Here is a 16,871-nt window from a genome sequence, read left to right as displayed (position 1 = left end):
TGAGTCCCTGACCCCCCACGGAAGGGCTATAGGAGGCCTGCAGATGCTAGCTTGGGCCTCTCTTCCTGACTCATCAGACCAGGCGGCATTTTCACTTCGATGCGGCCAGCCCTATGTATGTATGGAGGTGGCCCTGCCAGGCTTCCTCTTTTTCCCTACTCCACTGGGGTGCGAGGGGAAGACCTTTTACTTCTCTTTCCACTTGATACGAATTCGTCTTGTGTCACATCCTTGTCTTCCGCAGGACAGCAGGCTTTATGGCCCAGCTGTCATTCGCATCCCTTCCTATGCTATATGAGATATTCACAAGATCTGAGGCTACCAGGCTGGCTCTCCATATGGGAACTGTGGGCCTATGGATTTATTGAGGTTGAGAATACATTGGTTTGTTCCTCCAAATTATTGTCCTTGTTACACTTGGTATTGGTAGGCACAGCCAAAGTTGTCAGCACCAGCATTAACTGGGGTCATAGTTTGGCTTATATTGTTAAATTGCTCTCTTCTGCCTGTAGGGTATGTAAATGCCTAAGCAGGGCAATGAGGGCTTTCTGTGATAGGGCCTGAGGGCAGCCTCTAGCTGTCTCTCACTGCCCCTCTTCTCCTACCCCATGCCCTGGCCAAATTGGACTTCTCAGTGTTTTTCCAGTATGCTTCATTCATTCATGCTTCTATACCTCGGTGCACTGGCTTATGTAGGACATTTCTTAGTAAATGCTTCCCTTGTTCCTTTCTCCCCTTTTTGCATGTTTCATGAAAATCCTACACATCCTTCAAGGCCTGGCTCATGTGCTATATCTGAGAGATAGCCTCAGAGACCTTCAACTTGGACCCATTGCTGCTTCCTCTTATGTTCTTACAGCACTTTGCCTTTGTTGTGAACCTTATCAATTTCTGTTTTGTGTTGGTGTGTATATCTGCTTTTTACTTCTAGATTAGAAGCTTCTGTCTGGGGGGGGAAGGCCAGACAATACATAGCCAAATGCGGACTAGATATCACTATCACCTATGCATCCTGTCACCTTGCTTTGCACACAAAGGCACTTGATAATCAACAAATAATGAGTATACACTACATAAAGCTCTGTAAATCTCACATTAAAAGCTTTGAAACAAGTATAGAGGTGCTGTTTTTCCTAACATTTGGTGGCATTTTTCTATTAAATCGCCATGCAGACCTCTTGGCCTGAGATAGAATGAGCTGTGGCAAACAGGTTTTCAACCTTTTCTCCCAGGCCCATGAAATAGAATGTCATTTTATTTACAGGGGCCTGTGGAGGCCCCCCAAACATGGCAGCACAATCATATATCAGGAACCCCTATCATAAATGAGCCGGACAGGATAAGCCAACTTGAAAGAGAAAATAAAATATTATAACCCCAACTTGAAAAGAAAATATGGTGTGTGGTTTATTGCTGCGGATTATGGAGGAAGAAAGAACGGATTTTAAGTCAAAAACAGAAAAGCAGTGACAGTCTTTAAACGCAATACAATATTCACAGGGCAGACACTAGACTTTAGAAAGCCAAAGGCTTCAGGCTCCTGCTCTGGTCTATAAAATAGATGTAAAATTGCTTTTGCTACATTATTAGTGCTACATTATTAGTGTGCCATTCTAGAGGCAAGGACTGTTTTAGGGGAAAAAAATTAACTTTGATACTTTCAAGTCAGAGTCTGTTGGTTGGAATCTCACGTTGCATTTTAAAGACCTTTAAAGACTGCGGCTTTGGGAAATTCCACTCTGACAAAGTGAGCCAAAGAGGGACTTGGAAAGACTTGCTCCATAAGAAATAACTGTAGCCATCCTAGTTGATAAGGTCTGCAAAGAGCAGAAATGGGAAGGTGGTCTTAAATAATGAGATTCCCTCTGTGTAGAATTACCTTCCGTTGAGAGTGCCTTTCATCCTTTCCTGAGCTCCCTCGCCCCCACCCCTAAGTCTCTGTTGCTTGAAGGTAGTGAGTCATTCACATCTGGTTTAGACACAAAGATCTCGAAAGGGCCTCCCATGACCAAGGCTGAGAGCGGAAACGAAAGAGCACATGTGGAATTTGTTGGTCAGGCTTGGTCTAGTCTGGAGGCATGAGGGTGATGTGTCCAAACCTCGCCGAGTTCGAGGGGACTGAGGTCAGATGCAGTAGGCAGGGACTTCTGCACTGAAGTGGAGTTGGAGCCAGATGCTCCAGAGGACCTGCCCAACCTGGGCCACACAGTGGTTTGTGTCTTCTGATTTGCTTGTGAGCCTTGGAGACTGGAAGAAATGCACTGTAGCCAGCTCCCTTGAGTCCCCCGTTTGCAGATTTTGCCTTGCGTGCAAACTTGATGAAAGTCTAGCTGCTTTTTGTGTCTTTTACAAGACCACTTTAGGTCATTAAATGAATGATCTCTAGGGACAGGGAAGGGGCAACTTAAGTGAGATGGGATGTGCAATTATTTGGGTCTTTCAGGCTGAGGCAGTTGTCTGGTGCCCTCATTTCACTGGATTGGATTGACTGAATCCATTCATTCATTATTTACTCGCTCAGCAAACACTTTTCAGGTGCTCCCTGTGTGTCATGTTCCATGGACTTGACCATCGCCCAGTTTTCCATTTCCATGCCTTTGTTTGTCTGGGCAAATGATTTAGCCTCTTTTTTTGGGGGGGGGCAGGAAAGGTGAGCAGAGGAGTTTACAGTCACATACTGGGAAAACCTGGGTTTTTTAGGGAGAAGTGTGTCAGCTGGGTCAGACATCTGTGTGCCAGGCCCGAGTCCTATCTCCATTTCAATTTAAATCTCAAACTTAATGGAAACTAAATAAAAACAACAGCCATTACTAACAGAGTGATTTTTGTTATTTTTCTAGGAGCAACCGAAAAAGAAATCCGTTAATACAAACACAACTTATGTTTTTTGCTTGTTTCCAGATCACCAGATTAAAAATCGATCGAAACCCTTTTGCTAAAGGATTCAGAGATTCTGGAAGAAACAGGTAAGAATAATTGATTGAGAAAGAGACTCACCGACATTTCTCTTCTATGTGACATTTTCCCCCCGGCTCCCCATGCGTGGCTTTTGGCTCCTACTTGTCGGAGACTGCTTGCGCGCTAGCCACTCTGCTGACTCAGGCAAAGAGAAATGGACAGCTGATCCGAGGATCAAAGAGCTGTCCCCCAAAAGTTGAATTTTCCAACTTTCTGTTAACACACTGTACATCAATACTTGGTAATCCAGTCACTTAAAACAAATTTTATGGTGCTTTATTATCCTCAGAAGATTTTGCCACTTTTTCTGATAAGTGCATGGGTGGCTACAGCACTTACACTGACATCTCATTTATTTTGCGTTATCAGGAAACAAGGAATTGTGGACAAATAAAAATTATCAGAAAATTATTACCTTTTAAAAATTTTTTTTAAGTTTATTTTGGGAGAGAGACAGAGAAAGAGAGCATGAGCAGGGGAGGGGCAGAGAGAGTGAGAGAGAGAGAGAATCCCCAAGCAATCTCTGCACCATCAGCGTGGAGCCCAACGCGGGGCTCGAACTCACAAACCATGAGATCGTGACCTGAGCTGAAATCGAGCGTCAAATGTTTAACCAACTGAGCCACCCAGGCACCCAGGAAATTATTACCTTTAAGAGCTAAAACATTGGTAAGAAATTAGCCATTTTTCTCCTAAGACATGTTCCCAAAATATATTATATGTTGCCTACCTTGATAAAGACAGTTTCTAAAACCCAACCTTTCCTGATGGCCCAGCATCATTAGGATTAGGTTGTCATATAGGGAAATTCTGAGGAACAGCTGACGTTTGAGGGACTGTTGGCTCTTATTGTAAGTGGACTTAGCGACATGGCATTTTTCTGGTTAATTCTGCTTCTGTCTCAATCCTTTCTTTCTCACCCTTCCTCTGTAAAATTAAAATCTGTTATCCAGAGAGCTAGGTGAGAACTGAAATGGTTAGGAAACACAGATCTACCTAAAGTTATGCAGTCAGAAAAATTCACTTTATATAAACTGTACTGAAACCACAAATGTGACACGCATGTTTTATGAAGTGTGCAGGTTAAGGGGTGCCTGGGTGGCTCAGTCGGTTAAGCGTCCAACTTCGGCTCAGGTCAGGATCTTACGGTTTGTGAGTTTGAGCCCTGTGTTCAGCTCTGTGCTGACAGCTCAGAGCCTGGAGCTGCTTCTGATTCTGTGTCTCCCTCTCTCTCTGCCCCTTCCCTGCTCCCTCTCTGTGTCTGTCAAAAATAATAAACATTAAAAAAAAATTTAAAGTGTGCAGGCTTTGCAGTAACTATTTACATTAGTGTTCAGACATTTTCCTCATCCAGGGGGCATTTCTTTACATCGAAATGACACAGATTGTCAAGAGTTATCTGTGCTATTTTCCCTGCAAGAGTTTTCAGAGAAACTGTTTAGTATTATATTTAGAATCACTTCATGAACTTTATAGCACATTCTGTTAGAACCCAGATGTATGCTAAAAGTCATCTGTAGTGATCATTTCCTTCACAAAATGATTAATGGAAGCACTTCTTTTTTTAAAACATTATTTGCTTTTTTGAATTCTAGGATAATTAACGTACAATGTTACCTTAGTTTCAGGTATAGAGATTCAGCAATTCTATATATTAGTGCTCATTGTGATAAGTATATTCTTCATCCCCTATGGAAGAACTTCTTTATGAAACTCTTTTTTTGTATACTTAAAATCCATTTAGATTTCTAGAAATTTTTATTTACCTCAGAATTTCTTGAGGTTACACCTATTGATTAAGGTAGAATTCAGTTGAACTTCTAGTTTGAAGATGACAAAAATTGAGTGATGTGTTCTAGATCAAGCAACTGGTTAGTGGTGTGGCCACACTAGAACTCAGGCATAAGGACTCCAGGCCAAATACTTTCCCTTTCAGGAAAGACCTTTGTCCTCAAAATGTAGCCAGTGAGGAATGGGTACTCTCTCTGCCGGTTAGTTTATATCCCATGTTCAGGTTACAGAACTTGCCTGTGAGCTGTTTCCCGTTGCTTCCTTTTCAGGGCTCTGCATTCTAGACTTACTGAGGACCTTGCTAGTGATGATGTTCTCAGAATAGAATTTGGCCTTTGATAAAGAAGTCTTTAGGGTATTTAAGATCTTTAGCTTAAGAGCCTGTGGCTGGATTTTGGGGGTTCTGTGAGTTCCCAGATACTATAAGGAAAATCGTGTGTGGATGAACATTTTTCTTAGGAGAGGTCTCTAGCTTTCTCCAGATTTTTGGAAGGTTCTGTCACCAAAAGTTAAGAATTTCTGCCCTAGACACAGCTGGGGGTCAACCCTAATGACTTTCGTTATTCAACCACTTTCTCTTTCTTTCCTTCTGTATCTCCAGTGGCATTTAATTATTTGTTTATTTTCTTCTTGGCACTCCAAAGGTTGTTTTGATTTCTTCTTTGCCTTTTACTCCCATTGGAGTCCTTGTTTTTCTGAGGCCCGACCTAGGACAGAAAATTGGGATAGGCTGTATTGACCAGTGTTGCAGCTATGTTCTAGGAATTGAAGCCACACTTCAGTCTTGGGAATAAGTCTACGTGTCTTGAAGCATTTGCCATGGTTAGGAAGTTGTGATGACATCTTGGTTCAGGTCCTGAGATTCTCCTATCCCCTCACTGGGCTAGAAGGGAGTTAGACACATCATTTGGTCCTGGCCTGGGTCTGCTTTAGGGCTGGTGAATGTCTTACTGTTCAGACAGACAGTTATTTGTCTTGCCTAGTGGGCTACTCTTCTTTGTAAGGACTCCAGGAGGGCAGAACTATGGATCCTCATTAGGCCATTTCAGTGGCTTATTTATATATAATTTTTCTGGTAGCGTGGTGATTCTTCGTTCTGTCCCATTAAAACCTGCAGGCTATTTTAAGTAATGTTAATAGTTATAGAAATTATCTCAGATCGAACACTTACTGTGTCCCAGATCTTTTACTTACATGTTTTCTAATCTTTAAAATGACCTATATTTTGTGTTTATTGTGGGAACCTGAGGCTCAGGGAGCTAGTGTCACACAGGAAAGCTGGAGCACTAACTCCCAGGTCCACCTGTGCACTCTGTGCTCTATCATGCTAAGAGTTTAAACTTGACTTATGTTATCTTCGACAGATTTAGAGACTAGAACTCTTCCTCTAATGGCCAATAATGTGTGTTCTCTGTCTGTCTTTGTAGACATCCCCGTGGCTTTGTCATTTGCTTGCTGTGCCCCCTGTAAATAAGGAATTCCCTAGTAGAGGACAGGAAGTCAGGTCGATCTTCCCTAGCAAGTGAAACCATGACATGATGACCCTGAAGTCCCCTGTCTCACAATAGGGCAAAGATGAATCATTAGATATAGAAGCCATTTTTATCCTCCGGTGCTCTGGGAAGCTAGATTAAAATTGACCTCTGGGGGCTAGTATAGTGGCCCTTGTATTTTCTCTTTTAAAAAGGTCAAAATTACCTGATAATCAGGCTTGAAATCTCACTACCTGCCTGCAGGATCTGATAAGGACAAGAATTATTAATGTCAAGTTGCAGATGAGAAAGACTGATGAGGATAGAGGGGATTATTTGTAAATCCTCTGGGATCTGGGGGCTCTGTGCCAACACCAGAATCCAGTTCATCACCTTCCAGCCAGTGCCTCACCTACTGCCCTGCTTGTGCTAACAGAGTTCTTATAAATCTATGATCTTCCTCATGCCTTTTAGACATCAAATGACTCATACAGAGGAGCATGGTTTGATGAGTTGCATATAAACGTACCCAAAACATACGGATTACATTTCCTTTAAAAACACATGGGCTTAAAAATTAAGGGGGGAAAGTGCTTGGCCAATGTTTTTTGGTTTTGCAGAACACAAAACATTTGTGGAATACTTTGCAGTTACAGAATTTGCCAAACCTCAAACCAAAACACGTTTATGTTTGTCGATCTCAATCTATCCCAGCGCGATCCAAAGGCTCAGGAAGGGAGGGGTGTAGAGGGCAGATGGGGAAGACACAGCCACCCGCTGCCCTCTCTTCAAATGCCTCTCCAGACTCTCTCCAACCCTGCCAGCCTCTCTCTGCAGCATCCTCTGAGTGTGGCCAGGCGACCGCAGTGTCCTGAACACAGAGAAGAACTGAGGAGGCTCGGGTGAGGACACTTATTTCCATTACTGATATATAGTTTTTAAATGTTTATTTATTTTGAGAGAGAGAAAGAGAGAGAACCTGAGCTGGGTAGGGGCAGAGAGAGAGAGAGAGAGAGAGAATCCCAAGCAGGCTCCGTGCTGTCAGTGCAGAGCCTGACATGGGGCTTGAATCCACAAACCATGAGATCATGACCTGGGCTGAGATCAAGGGTCGGATGCTTAACCAACTGAGCCATCCAGGCGCCCCACCTCATATTTTAATATAAAGAGAAATCCATGGAGAGTATTCCTGACTCCCAGCCCTATCACTCTCTCCTTCCCCTCACTGGGCACCGCAGTGCCCCACCTGATTGCTGAGCCTGGGAGAGGGAACTCTTCAGGACCTGGTTCCCTAGAGCAAGTGTACATTCTGGGCTCTTGCCTTTGATGGTAAGTCCAGAAGAGGCAGCCTGCCATTCTGGGGAGTGGTCCCTCTTCAGGGCAGTTCTAGCCCGCTCGTTCAGCCTCCACACCTACACCTTAGTATCCAGACACTTTTGTCAGTAATAAAGCTGGTATTTCAGTCTCCATTGCTTCAGGCTCCCAGGACTTTCTTGGACTTTATTCTGAGTTCAAATGAGGACAAGAGGTGACATTAATTGGGCCTTTCAGAACCCCACCAGAAGCCCCAGTGAGCCAGGATGTCATCCCTGTGGTGTCACCATCACCAGAGCCTGTCACAGTCCTCTCTGCTTCCTTAGGAAGTGCCATTCACATGCTTCTGTGTGACAAGGTCACCACTCCTCAAGCTGTACTTATGGAGCTGCTACTTTGCATTGCCATGTGATTGTGCCCCTGATTAGAAGTCCCCACCAGAAGTGTGTGTGTGTGTGTGTGTGTGTGTGTGTGTGTGTGTGTTCATGTTGAGAAGAGTGGTAGACAGGTGGTCCTTTGGATGGAGACACTCAGAGATTTTGCTTCCAGGCATTGTCTCTGCAATGGGAGGGCAATTGTGTTTACTTCTAAATTGTTCCTCCTAGATTTCTCAGAAATTATGTGGCCCAAATCTGGCTTTAGGGAGGTTGGAGGAGATCCATGTATATTTGCTTTTAATCAGGCCTAGTCCCAGGCACGATATCCAGAGTTAGCTCTGGGAGATTTCTCCTTCCAGGAGGAGATAGTAACACCTTCCTGTTCCTAGGGAAAACAGATCCCCTCAGCTTGATTAGTTTATGTCTTGTGGTCTGTGTTCCTGGGCTCTGCCCAGTGTTAGAATGTGAGTTCCATGGGGCGCCTGGATGGCTCAGTAGGTTAAGTGTCCAACTTTGGCCCATGTTATGACCTCACAGTTTGTGGGTTCGAGCCCCGTGTCAGGCTTTGTGCTGACAGCTCAGAGCCTGGAGCCTGCTTCAGATTCTGTGTCTCTCCCTCTCTCTCTGCCCCTCCACTGGTTGTGGTCTCTCTCTCTCTCTCTCTCAAAAATAAATAAACAGTAAAAAAATTAAAAGAAAAAGAGTGTGAGTTCCTTGAAGACTGTACCTATGTCAGGTAGTCTTAAGCTATTTCCTACAGCATCAGGTACACAGAGTAAAATGATAATTGCTCATTTACTTACAAAACAGCAAAAAGATTTGATGAGTGGCAGAGAAATTAAAAACCAGGAACTCTGGAGTGAGAAAACCTTACCCCAACCAAGGGTGAATCAAATGCAACAATAGTGGAGAACTAGTTTTGGACACGAACTAAGAAGGGAAGGAAGAGTAAATCTATAAATAGGCTTAGTCTCAAGACTGGGGGCAATGTTGTTTCAAATCTGAGATCAGGTCCATCTGAGATGGACTGATGCTGTGGACACTGATTTAGCCTCATCCTAGATTAGACACACACACCCTTCAGGCCGTCAGAGCTGGCTCCGAACAGTGGGAACATGCTTTTTGCTAGTTTCAGAGTCTGTGAGTGCAGGAAAGAAGGAGTCCCAGAGACTGAGTCCAGGCAGAGTGAAGTTTAGTTGAGAAAGGTTGCTCAGTAGCGAATGGAGAGGTAACATTACATCTTTATGGTTGGGCACTCCAGTGGACAGTGTATTCCAAAGAGAAGACAAAGGTCACAGAGCTGAAGAGAACCAAGTGTTTGCAGTGTGTCCCATGGTCAAGAAGCAGCCTGGGGAGATACATCTGTCCACAAGCCTGACGAGCCCACTGTGCTCAGCTAGGGGGAGCATTACACCTGCAAAGACCTTGCACTTGAAAGGGAGAGCAGAGGAACAGAAGGAACGAAGAGTCTCTGGGTCTCAGTCCACATCTAATGTGAAGGCCTTGTCTCTGCTAGGAGTGGCTGCCAAGATTTTACAGAAAGCCCAAGTCAGCTTGGGAAATTTTATACAATTCCCAGGGACTTCCTCCAAAGCAAACACATACATAAAAAGGAGAGGATTAAAATTATGATCTGTCTGGAGAGTGAAAGGTTCTATGAACTTGTCTTAATAGTAGCATGGAGTGCATGACTCTGGGTTCTCTCAGTAGCCTTCATCCTGTCTTTGACCTTGGGTTTTACCTTACTCCCAGCCTCCATTGCATCTAAGACAACTGCAAGGGCGACTGTCCCACGTGATGTGGTTTCATCCAGATACTCCCTGCTTGTGTGGTGCCTCAGAAGCCACTGCTGTTGGTTCCACTGCTGTAGGTCCCCAGGGGAGTGGCCCTTCTGCAGTCCAGGGAACTGGTGAAACTTTTTAGAAGGGTATCTTTTTCTCTGGAGGCCACCTGTGGAGGCTTCTACCACGACACTCAAATCCCACTTAGGAACTATCAGAAAGGAGCTGGAGGCAGGCCTCATATCATGGGGCACTTGGTTCATACAAGTAACTGTAGGTTGTCCTTCACTGAAAAAACAAGAGGGACTTCAGGATGAGGTGTATGAGGCAATGTGTGTCTAGGCTGATTCTCAGCCAGCACTGCTGTTTGCTGGGAACGTGGCTGGTGGCTGTCCTTCTTGGTGCCTAGTGTCCCTTTACATAGTATTTCAGGGGAGAGTGATCTAAAAATGGAGCCATTAACTGCATTACGGGAATGGATATATTTGCTTGCAGGAGGAGGATGCTTAATGAGGCTAATACTTAACACAAAGGAAGGAATCTCCATTGATGGGGCGGGGGGTGGATATTTGGGAGTAAAAGATTTTCCTGTGACCTCCCCCTTCAGCAGCTGCTGTCCCAAGACCATGTTCATAGAGTGAAGAATCACCTTCTTGAGCACAGACAGGAAACCTTGTGAAGGCCCAGCCCTTTCTCACAAAACCCAGAGTGGAATCAGAATGCCTCCAGTGAATGGAAATGAAAAGGAAGGAAAAGAAAGAGTCAGCCAGACACTAGCCCCAGGGCCAGGTCATCGGTGCTTAGGTCTGAAAGAAACCATTTTTCTTTGTGAGTTGGGGAAGAAGTGTGCAGGGTGGGTCTCCGTCAAAGTCTGTTAGAAGAATTCTGTTACAACCAAGTGTTTCCAGTCTTGTCCACACCCTGGCCTACCTCTTAAGCTGAACATATGAAATTACTATATTTGTGGGTCAAAGAGGTAAAATATCGGCAGTTTCATACCGTTCAACCTTGTATTTTCATTTCCAGGAATTTGAATCATAAGTATACGATAACATTAGTAATAATCATCTCACGTAGTATCGGTGGTCCAGGTTTTCCCTTTTTATCTCCAAGTTGATTGGTATTGTTAGAGTGTTTCCCATTTGACGGATGGTAAAGCTGAGTAGAGTGAGGTACTAGCTTTCAGAATTTGCAAATCCAGCCAATGGCAGCATCCAGAGGGTGATGTCACTGTCCTCTATTAGGCACAGCTTGCCAGTCAGCAGACAGCTTTGCTCTTGTCCCTCTCCGGGTCCCTGTCGCTCGTGAAGGCTCACATAGCAAACTTAGAGCCAATGCACTGACCACTTGCCTTCTTTCAACCAGCATGACTTCCAAGTGTCTCCCTCACTTTCAATTTCTATATTTTTATTTGTTCTCCCTAAAGCCATTGACTGTGTTTTTCCAGCCAGTCTCATCCTGCTCATTCCTGGCACTCTTACTAGCCCCTGTAGATTTTTCAGACTCTTTTGTTATCCCTGGCACGGGTGCCATTTAGCACATCTAAAGTAAGTAATCGGCACTAGACTCCCTCTTGGGAACTGCTGCATCTACAGGTCAAGGTAGCTGGCCCTGTACTAGACTCTGGTGGCAGCGTCCTGCCAGACTCCCCCTCTTCTTCCAGGCCATGGCTGTTTATCACGTCCCCTGGCTTTTGGTCTTCCAGCCAGTATTTAACATTTTTCTCTGCCTTGTTATTTGTTCTCTCTCCTCTGTCATGAACCTTTTCCACCATTGTCCTCTTGGCTCCGTTGGTTTGCCAGGGAAAGTTGGCAGTTGTTTTATTATCTATGGCTCTCGCCCAGGGATGGTGTCATCTAACAGAGTGACGTCTTTTTAATGGCTAACATATTGGAGTCTGAAATATCTGCAAGATAATGAGGCCTACAGAGGCTTGAGGGACACGTTTTCAGTTCCTTGAGGAGAGAATGCGAGATGGAATTAGGTAACATGCAGGTCCCTCCACATTCAATCCAGAACCAGAGGGCTGACACAGTTTTGAATTCCAGGGAAATAAGAGTGTTTTCTCCTGTTACAGGTCACAACCTGAGCTGACGGTGGGATTTTGTTTGCTTGAGTTAGACCGATGGTCCTCAAGCTTTCATTATGTTTTTTTCTCTTGTTCGGATGTATTTTGTCTTTAATCAATCTGCATTTATTAAGTAACAATGAGGAGGGAGTAGTATCATTTTTTCCGTTTTATTGACAGCGAGGCTGAGGCATGAGAAGGTTGTATGGCCTGGTCAAGATTGCGCTGATAAGCAGCCAGGTTGCAGTTTGGGCCCAGGCAGTCTGGCTCCAAAGCTCTTGGTCTTCTTTAAAAAAAAAAAAAATTGTTTTTAACATTTATTCATTTTTGAGAGACAGAGAGAGACAGAGTGCAAGCCGGGGAGGAGCAGAGAGAGAGGGAGACACAGAATCTGAAGCAGGCTCCAGGCTCTGAGCTGTCAGCACAGAGCCCAATGCGGGGCTCGAACCCACAGACCGCGAGATCATGACCTGAGCCGAAGTCGGCAGCTCAACCAACTGAGTCCCCCAGGGGCCCTGGTCTTGGTCCTTCTTAACCACTGTGCTAATCTGCATCTTGTGTGATTACCAAATTAAAGTTTGACCATTCCAGTCAAATGCAAAGAAACTTACTCTTTTAGTTAGCCTGCTTTGTGTCATCAGGGATTGTTACTGTACTTCCTGAGGCAGTGAAAACTCCTTCGAGAGTCCCATTGCTACCCATTCAGACTCCATGTGGGGTGGGGGGCAGGGTTCCCGAGCTGGGAATCCCTTGGGAAGGAACAGTTTTTACTCAACTCCAAGCATGTGCCCATTGGACACCTGTTCTTCCAAACCACTGTAAGGCACATCAGTGACAGCCAATCAGCATGTAGATATACTTGTTGTACCATCTAAAGCCAAGTTTTGAATGATGGCTTGTTGTTGGTGTTGTTTCCAATTTGCAGACCTCTGTTGGGGGGCCTTTTAAAATATTCCTGGACAACAAATACGTAGGAGCCAATTCCAGATCCAGGAAAGAAGGAGGTGTGGAAGGTTTGCCCTCACCTCAGTGGATGAAGGACAGTCTAAGAAAAAGGATTAGAAAGTTGAGATATGGTAATTAGATCTGAAAGAACAGTGTATTCTGGTTCTGTGTCTTTTCAAATGCTGGAACAGGAAGAGAGAAGAAAGATCAGAGGTGCAGTACCGCCCATGGGATAAAATCCAAGCACCTAACATGGCATAAATATTCACAGTATCTGCCCCATCATCTCATCTTGCACCTGGAGCTCCAGTCACCCTGAACTATTTTCAGTTCCCAGAACGTGCCTTCCCTTCCATACCTCCAAGGCTTTGCGCACACTGTTAGCTCTCCTAGGAAAGGTCTTTCTGCCTCTTATCTGTGTGGGAAACTGCTGAGTAACCTTTAATATGAAGCTGAAGTCACTGGCCTATCATGGAGTGATCCTGGAGTTTTCCAGGTGTAGGAAGTACTTCTGGTTCAGGGCTCCATGGCATCTTCTATGTATCGTCAGTGTAGCACTGATCACACAGGTCAGAATTAGCCATTTACATGTTGTTCTCTCTTTCTTCTAAGTTTATTTATTTATTTTGAGATGGTATGTGTAAGCAGGGAAGGGGCAGACAGAGAGAGGGAGAGAGAGAATCCCAAACAGGCTCCACACTGCCAGTGTTGGGCTGGAACCGTGAATCGTGAGCTCATGACCTGAGCCAAAATCAAGAGTCGGACGCTTAACCAACTGAGCCACCCAGGCACCTCTACACGTTTTTCTCTTTTTGTTAAACAGGACACTCCCAAATTACAGTAAAGACCCTCTGCTCTTTTTTGTTTTTAAATCTCCTGAACATGGCACATTTACTGGTTGGAAAACTTCTTTGTGACTTCAAAACCCCATCTCTGTATTTCTTGACTGTCTGTTATTGACAGATGGCCGATGGCCTTATCAATCCCTAGCATAGGTTCCCTTTGTTGCCAGAATCACCAGCAAATGACTTGGGGAAGAGTTAAAAGTCAGAACTACAGAGAAAATAAATAGAAGAATCATAAAAAGCAACCCTGTCTCTCAACACAAAAAAACAGAAAGTATGCATCAACGTGCTACCTAATAGATTCATGAATGTAGTTATAATTGTTGTTATAATTATCAAATATTTGCTGAACTCCAAAGCAGGGCAATCCCACATTTTATTTTTAATGAGAATTTGGAAAAATAATTCTTTGCAGTCTGGCTTTTTTTTTTTTTTTTTCAAATCAGTTGATCTTGAGGCATCATCAATTTGTAAAAGAGATCTTTGGCTTGCTTCCTTTCCTTCCTTTTCTCCCTCCTCTTGAGTACATTCTGTTGGTTTGGCCAGTGAGCAGACTGAAAAGTCTAAAGAGAAGAGGCCTGGAAATCAGAGAGATGATTCCAGCCAAAGCACTGAACAAAAAGAGTTAGATATGGCCTCTCTTGTCACTGGAGCAAACAAGGAAAAGTAAGCAAGAAGGAGGCACTTGCCAATATGATCATCTCTGATTGGAAACCTCAGACGTGACATCAGGTCTCTGGTGTGCAACGGACCCAGAGAGGCCCACCATGTGGAACATGTTAATGACGTGAGGTTACCTAAGACTGCCTTTTTTTTTTAATCTGTTAGACAATGAATTCACTTTTAAGAACCTTAAGATAAAATTTTACAAACCCAGCGTTTAATGGTGATGAATAAGTAAACAATGTGCTGCTCACGATAAACTTTGAATAGATGTCCAAGTGGCCAAAGATGTTAATGGGTAGTTGGCAAAGACTCTTGTAAGAGAAGATGAAGGTAGAAATGACGGGCCTCTGATAGGGGACTCAGACTTGGAGGTCAGAAATTCTGTGACTGGAACAGAAGAAACCAAAGGAAAAGTGAAACTCCTCTGAGACCTGAGTCAAGAAAGGCACAAACAGCTATGGAAACAAGTCCCACTTCTCCAATACCAAAGGAGTCCTTTTGTCTTCAGAGTCCTGATTTTCCATCAAGTTGTTTTTTTTAAGTTTTACGCTGGCTACAGTTCATGAAACAATGGCTCAGTAATAAAACACAGGGTGAAAATTCACTCCTTTTTAATGAATTCAGTGCACGTAAATTGAGTCTTACCAGGCAATAGGCATCACCTTAAGCACTGGGACACAGAGAAACATGGGATCCAAAGCAGACATGCTAGTGATGGAGAGGGAATTTATTCCCTGGATTACCTGGAACTTATCTTGCCGTGGCCCATCACCCAAGTCTGATACATAGAACTAGTACTTTCTAACAATTAGATCTATCCAGTGAAGCTTCATGGAGTTTGAGGACAAATAAGATGTGGCATATAGTAAACAAATAGGATTAATTTTTCTAAAAAGAGACATGCTTTGCATATATAAATAGATTCAGGGAGTATCCAGGATAATTCTATGAAGGATGGAGCCACGGCCAAGTGTGGTGAGGAATGTGTGGTCTTAGTCATTATTTTTTGGTAGTCATGACCCCTCCCCCACCACCCCACCACCAAAATGAATCTTGTGACCGACCCCTGGACTGGATAGACCATGGCTGTGTCCATATGTGGAATCTCATACATTACATTCTTAACGGCTAAGGAAAGTCTTCCTGAAGGGGATGTGGAAACCGTCTGGCACTGTCACCGTTTACTCATCGGTAAAGGAACCAGAGGGTAAAAGTTACATCAGAGATTTCAGCCCAAGGTCAGAAAGAACTTTCTAACGTCTGTTAGAAAACTGAGTATTTTCCTTGGGAAATGCTCCAACAAAGGCTGAATAACCATCCAGGCTGGCATCACAGGAAGTAGAAGTAGGTGATACCCAGGAATTTCCCTTTTGTTTTTTTATTAAAAAAATTTTTTTAATGTTTATTTATTTCTGAGAGAGAAAGAGAGACAGAGCACAAGCAGGGAAGGGGCAGAGAGAGAGTGAGACGTAGAATCCAAAGAAGGCTCCAGGCTCTGAGCTGTCAGCACAGAGCCCGACGTGGGGCTCAAACTCACAAACTGCGAGATCATGACCTGAGCTGAAGTCAGACGCTTAACCGACTGAGTCACCCACGCACCCCAACTTTCCCAATTTTTAAACCTATTGATTCCACGACTCAGTCTTTCAGTTGGATTTTAGACTTGGACGGATGGGCAAATGGCCACTATCCTATAGAGAGTTGACTGCTTAAATAAAATCATAAATACCTTTGCCACAATCTTTTTGCCTGTTGTGAAAATGAAATCAAAGCTTCTTATATTTCTTTAATAAACACAATATTGGCAAGTATAACAGTGTATTATTGTCACTTCAGTCTTCTGTCACTTTATTAGGAAATGAGAAGGGACTGTTCTTTGTCCTTGAGCTAATATTTTGCCCCTCGTTAGTACATGTTCCTGAGAAGAATGGAATCGGAGGTGGAGCAACAAAGGCCTTGCCATTTGCAGGGAGCCTGCCGTGCCATTAAAGGGAATCCTAAGATGTTCTGGTGGGTGGCCAGCATTCCAGAGCAAGGCAGTGAGATCTAGGCCGGGCCTATCTCTTTCTTACAACCATCAAAGCTCGGCATGCCTTTATCTGCCTATCCCCTTATTATTGTGAACTCCCTAATTGCCTGGACTCTTTCTCTCCACAAATAGTTTCATGTACTGTATTCAGCATTGATGTAGGTGAGTATGTGGACACGTCTTCTATTCCTACTTTTAACAGATTAACAGCTAATAAACACCATGCAACACCCTCTCTTCTCAACCTCTTCTAAAAATACAGAGTTCGATTTGCCAACATTGGTGTATTTAAAGCCTCCAGGATTCCAGGGAAGACTTTAGAAAGTTAACTGTGCAAGTAAGGGCTGTTCAGAGAGGAGATTTTCCAACATAAAGAGCCAATCAGTGTATCAGCAGCTCATCTGAGAAGAACCTCAGGGGATCTTATAGTCATTTATAAGGAAAGGATATTTGTTCTCACTTAAAATAAAACTTCTCACTTTGTTCTTGGTCTGCAGGACTGAAGACAACTCTGGAAATGTATTGCCTAGGGAGCAGGACAGGCAGCGTGTTTTCATCTCAGGAGGGAAAGGTTGTCTTTTCTGGGAAGGGACGCCATGTTACCTTCCAGTAACTTTGCAATGAA

The 16,871-nt window shown here is 43.9% G+C and overlaps 1 protein-coding gene across 1 annotated transcript in view; it reads left to right on the top strand.

Annotated features, from left to right (window-relative positions):
- TBX15 (T-box transcription factor 15) overlaps positions 1 to 16,871 on the top strand; it is a 102,309-nt gene that overhangs the window by 71,838 nt on the left and 13,600 nt on the right. The window contains exon 6 of the mRNA XM_042953624.1: positions 2,902 to 2,966. Within this exon, the coding sequence (XP_042809558.1) occupies positions 2,902 to 2,966 (65 nt within the window). The remainder of the gene's footprint in view (positions 1 to 2,901; positions 2,967 to 16,871) is intronic.

The sequence above is a fragment of the Panthera leo genome, chromosome C1 (genome assembly GCF_018350215.1).
Source record: "Panthera leo isolate Ple1 chromosome C1, P.leo_Ple1_pat1.1, whole genome shotgun sequence".
Taxonomy (NCBI): Eukaryota; Metazoa; Chordata; class Mammalia; order Carnivora; family Felidae; genus Panthera; species Panthera leo.
The sequence above is the reverse complement of the archived record's forward strand: the minus strand, read 5'-3'. Positions and strand labels throughout refer to the sequence as shown.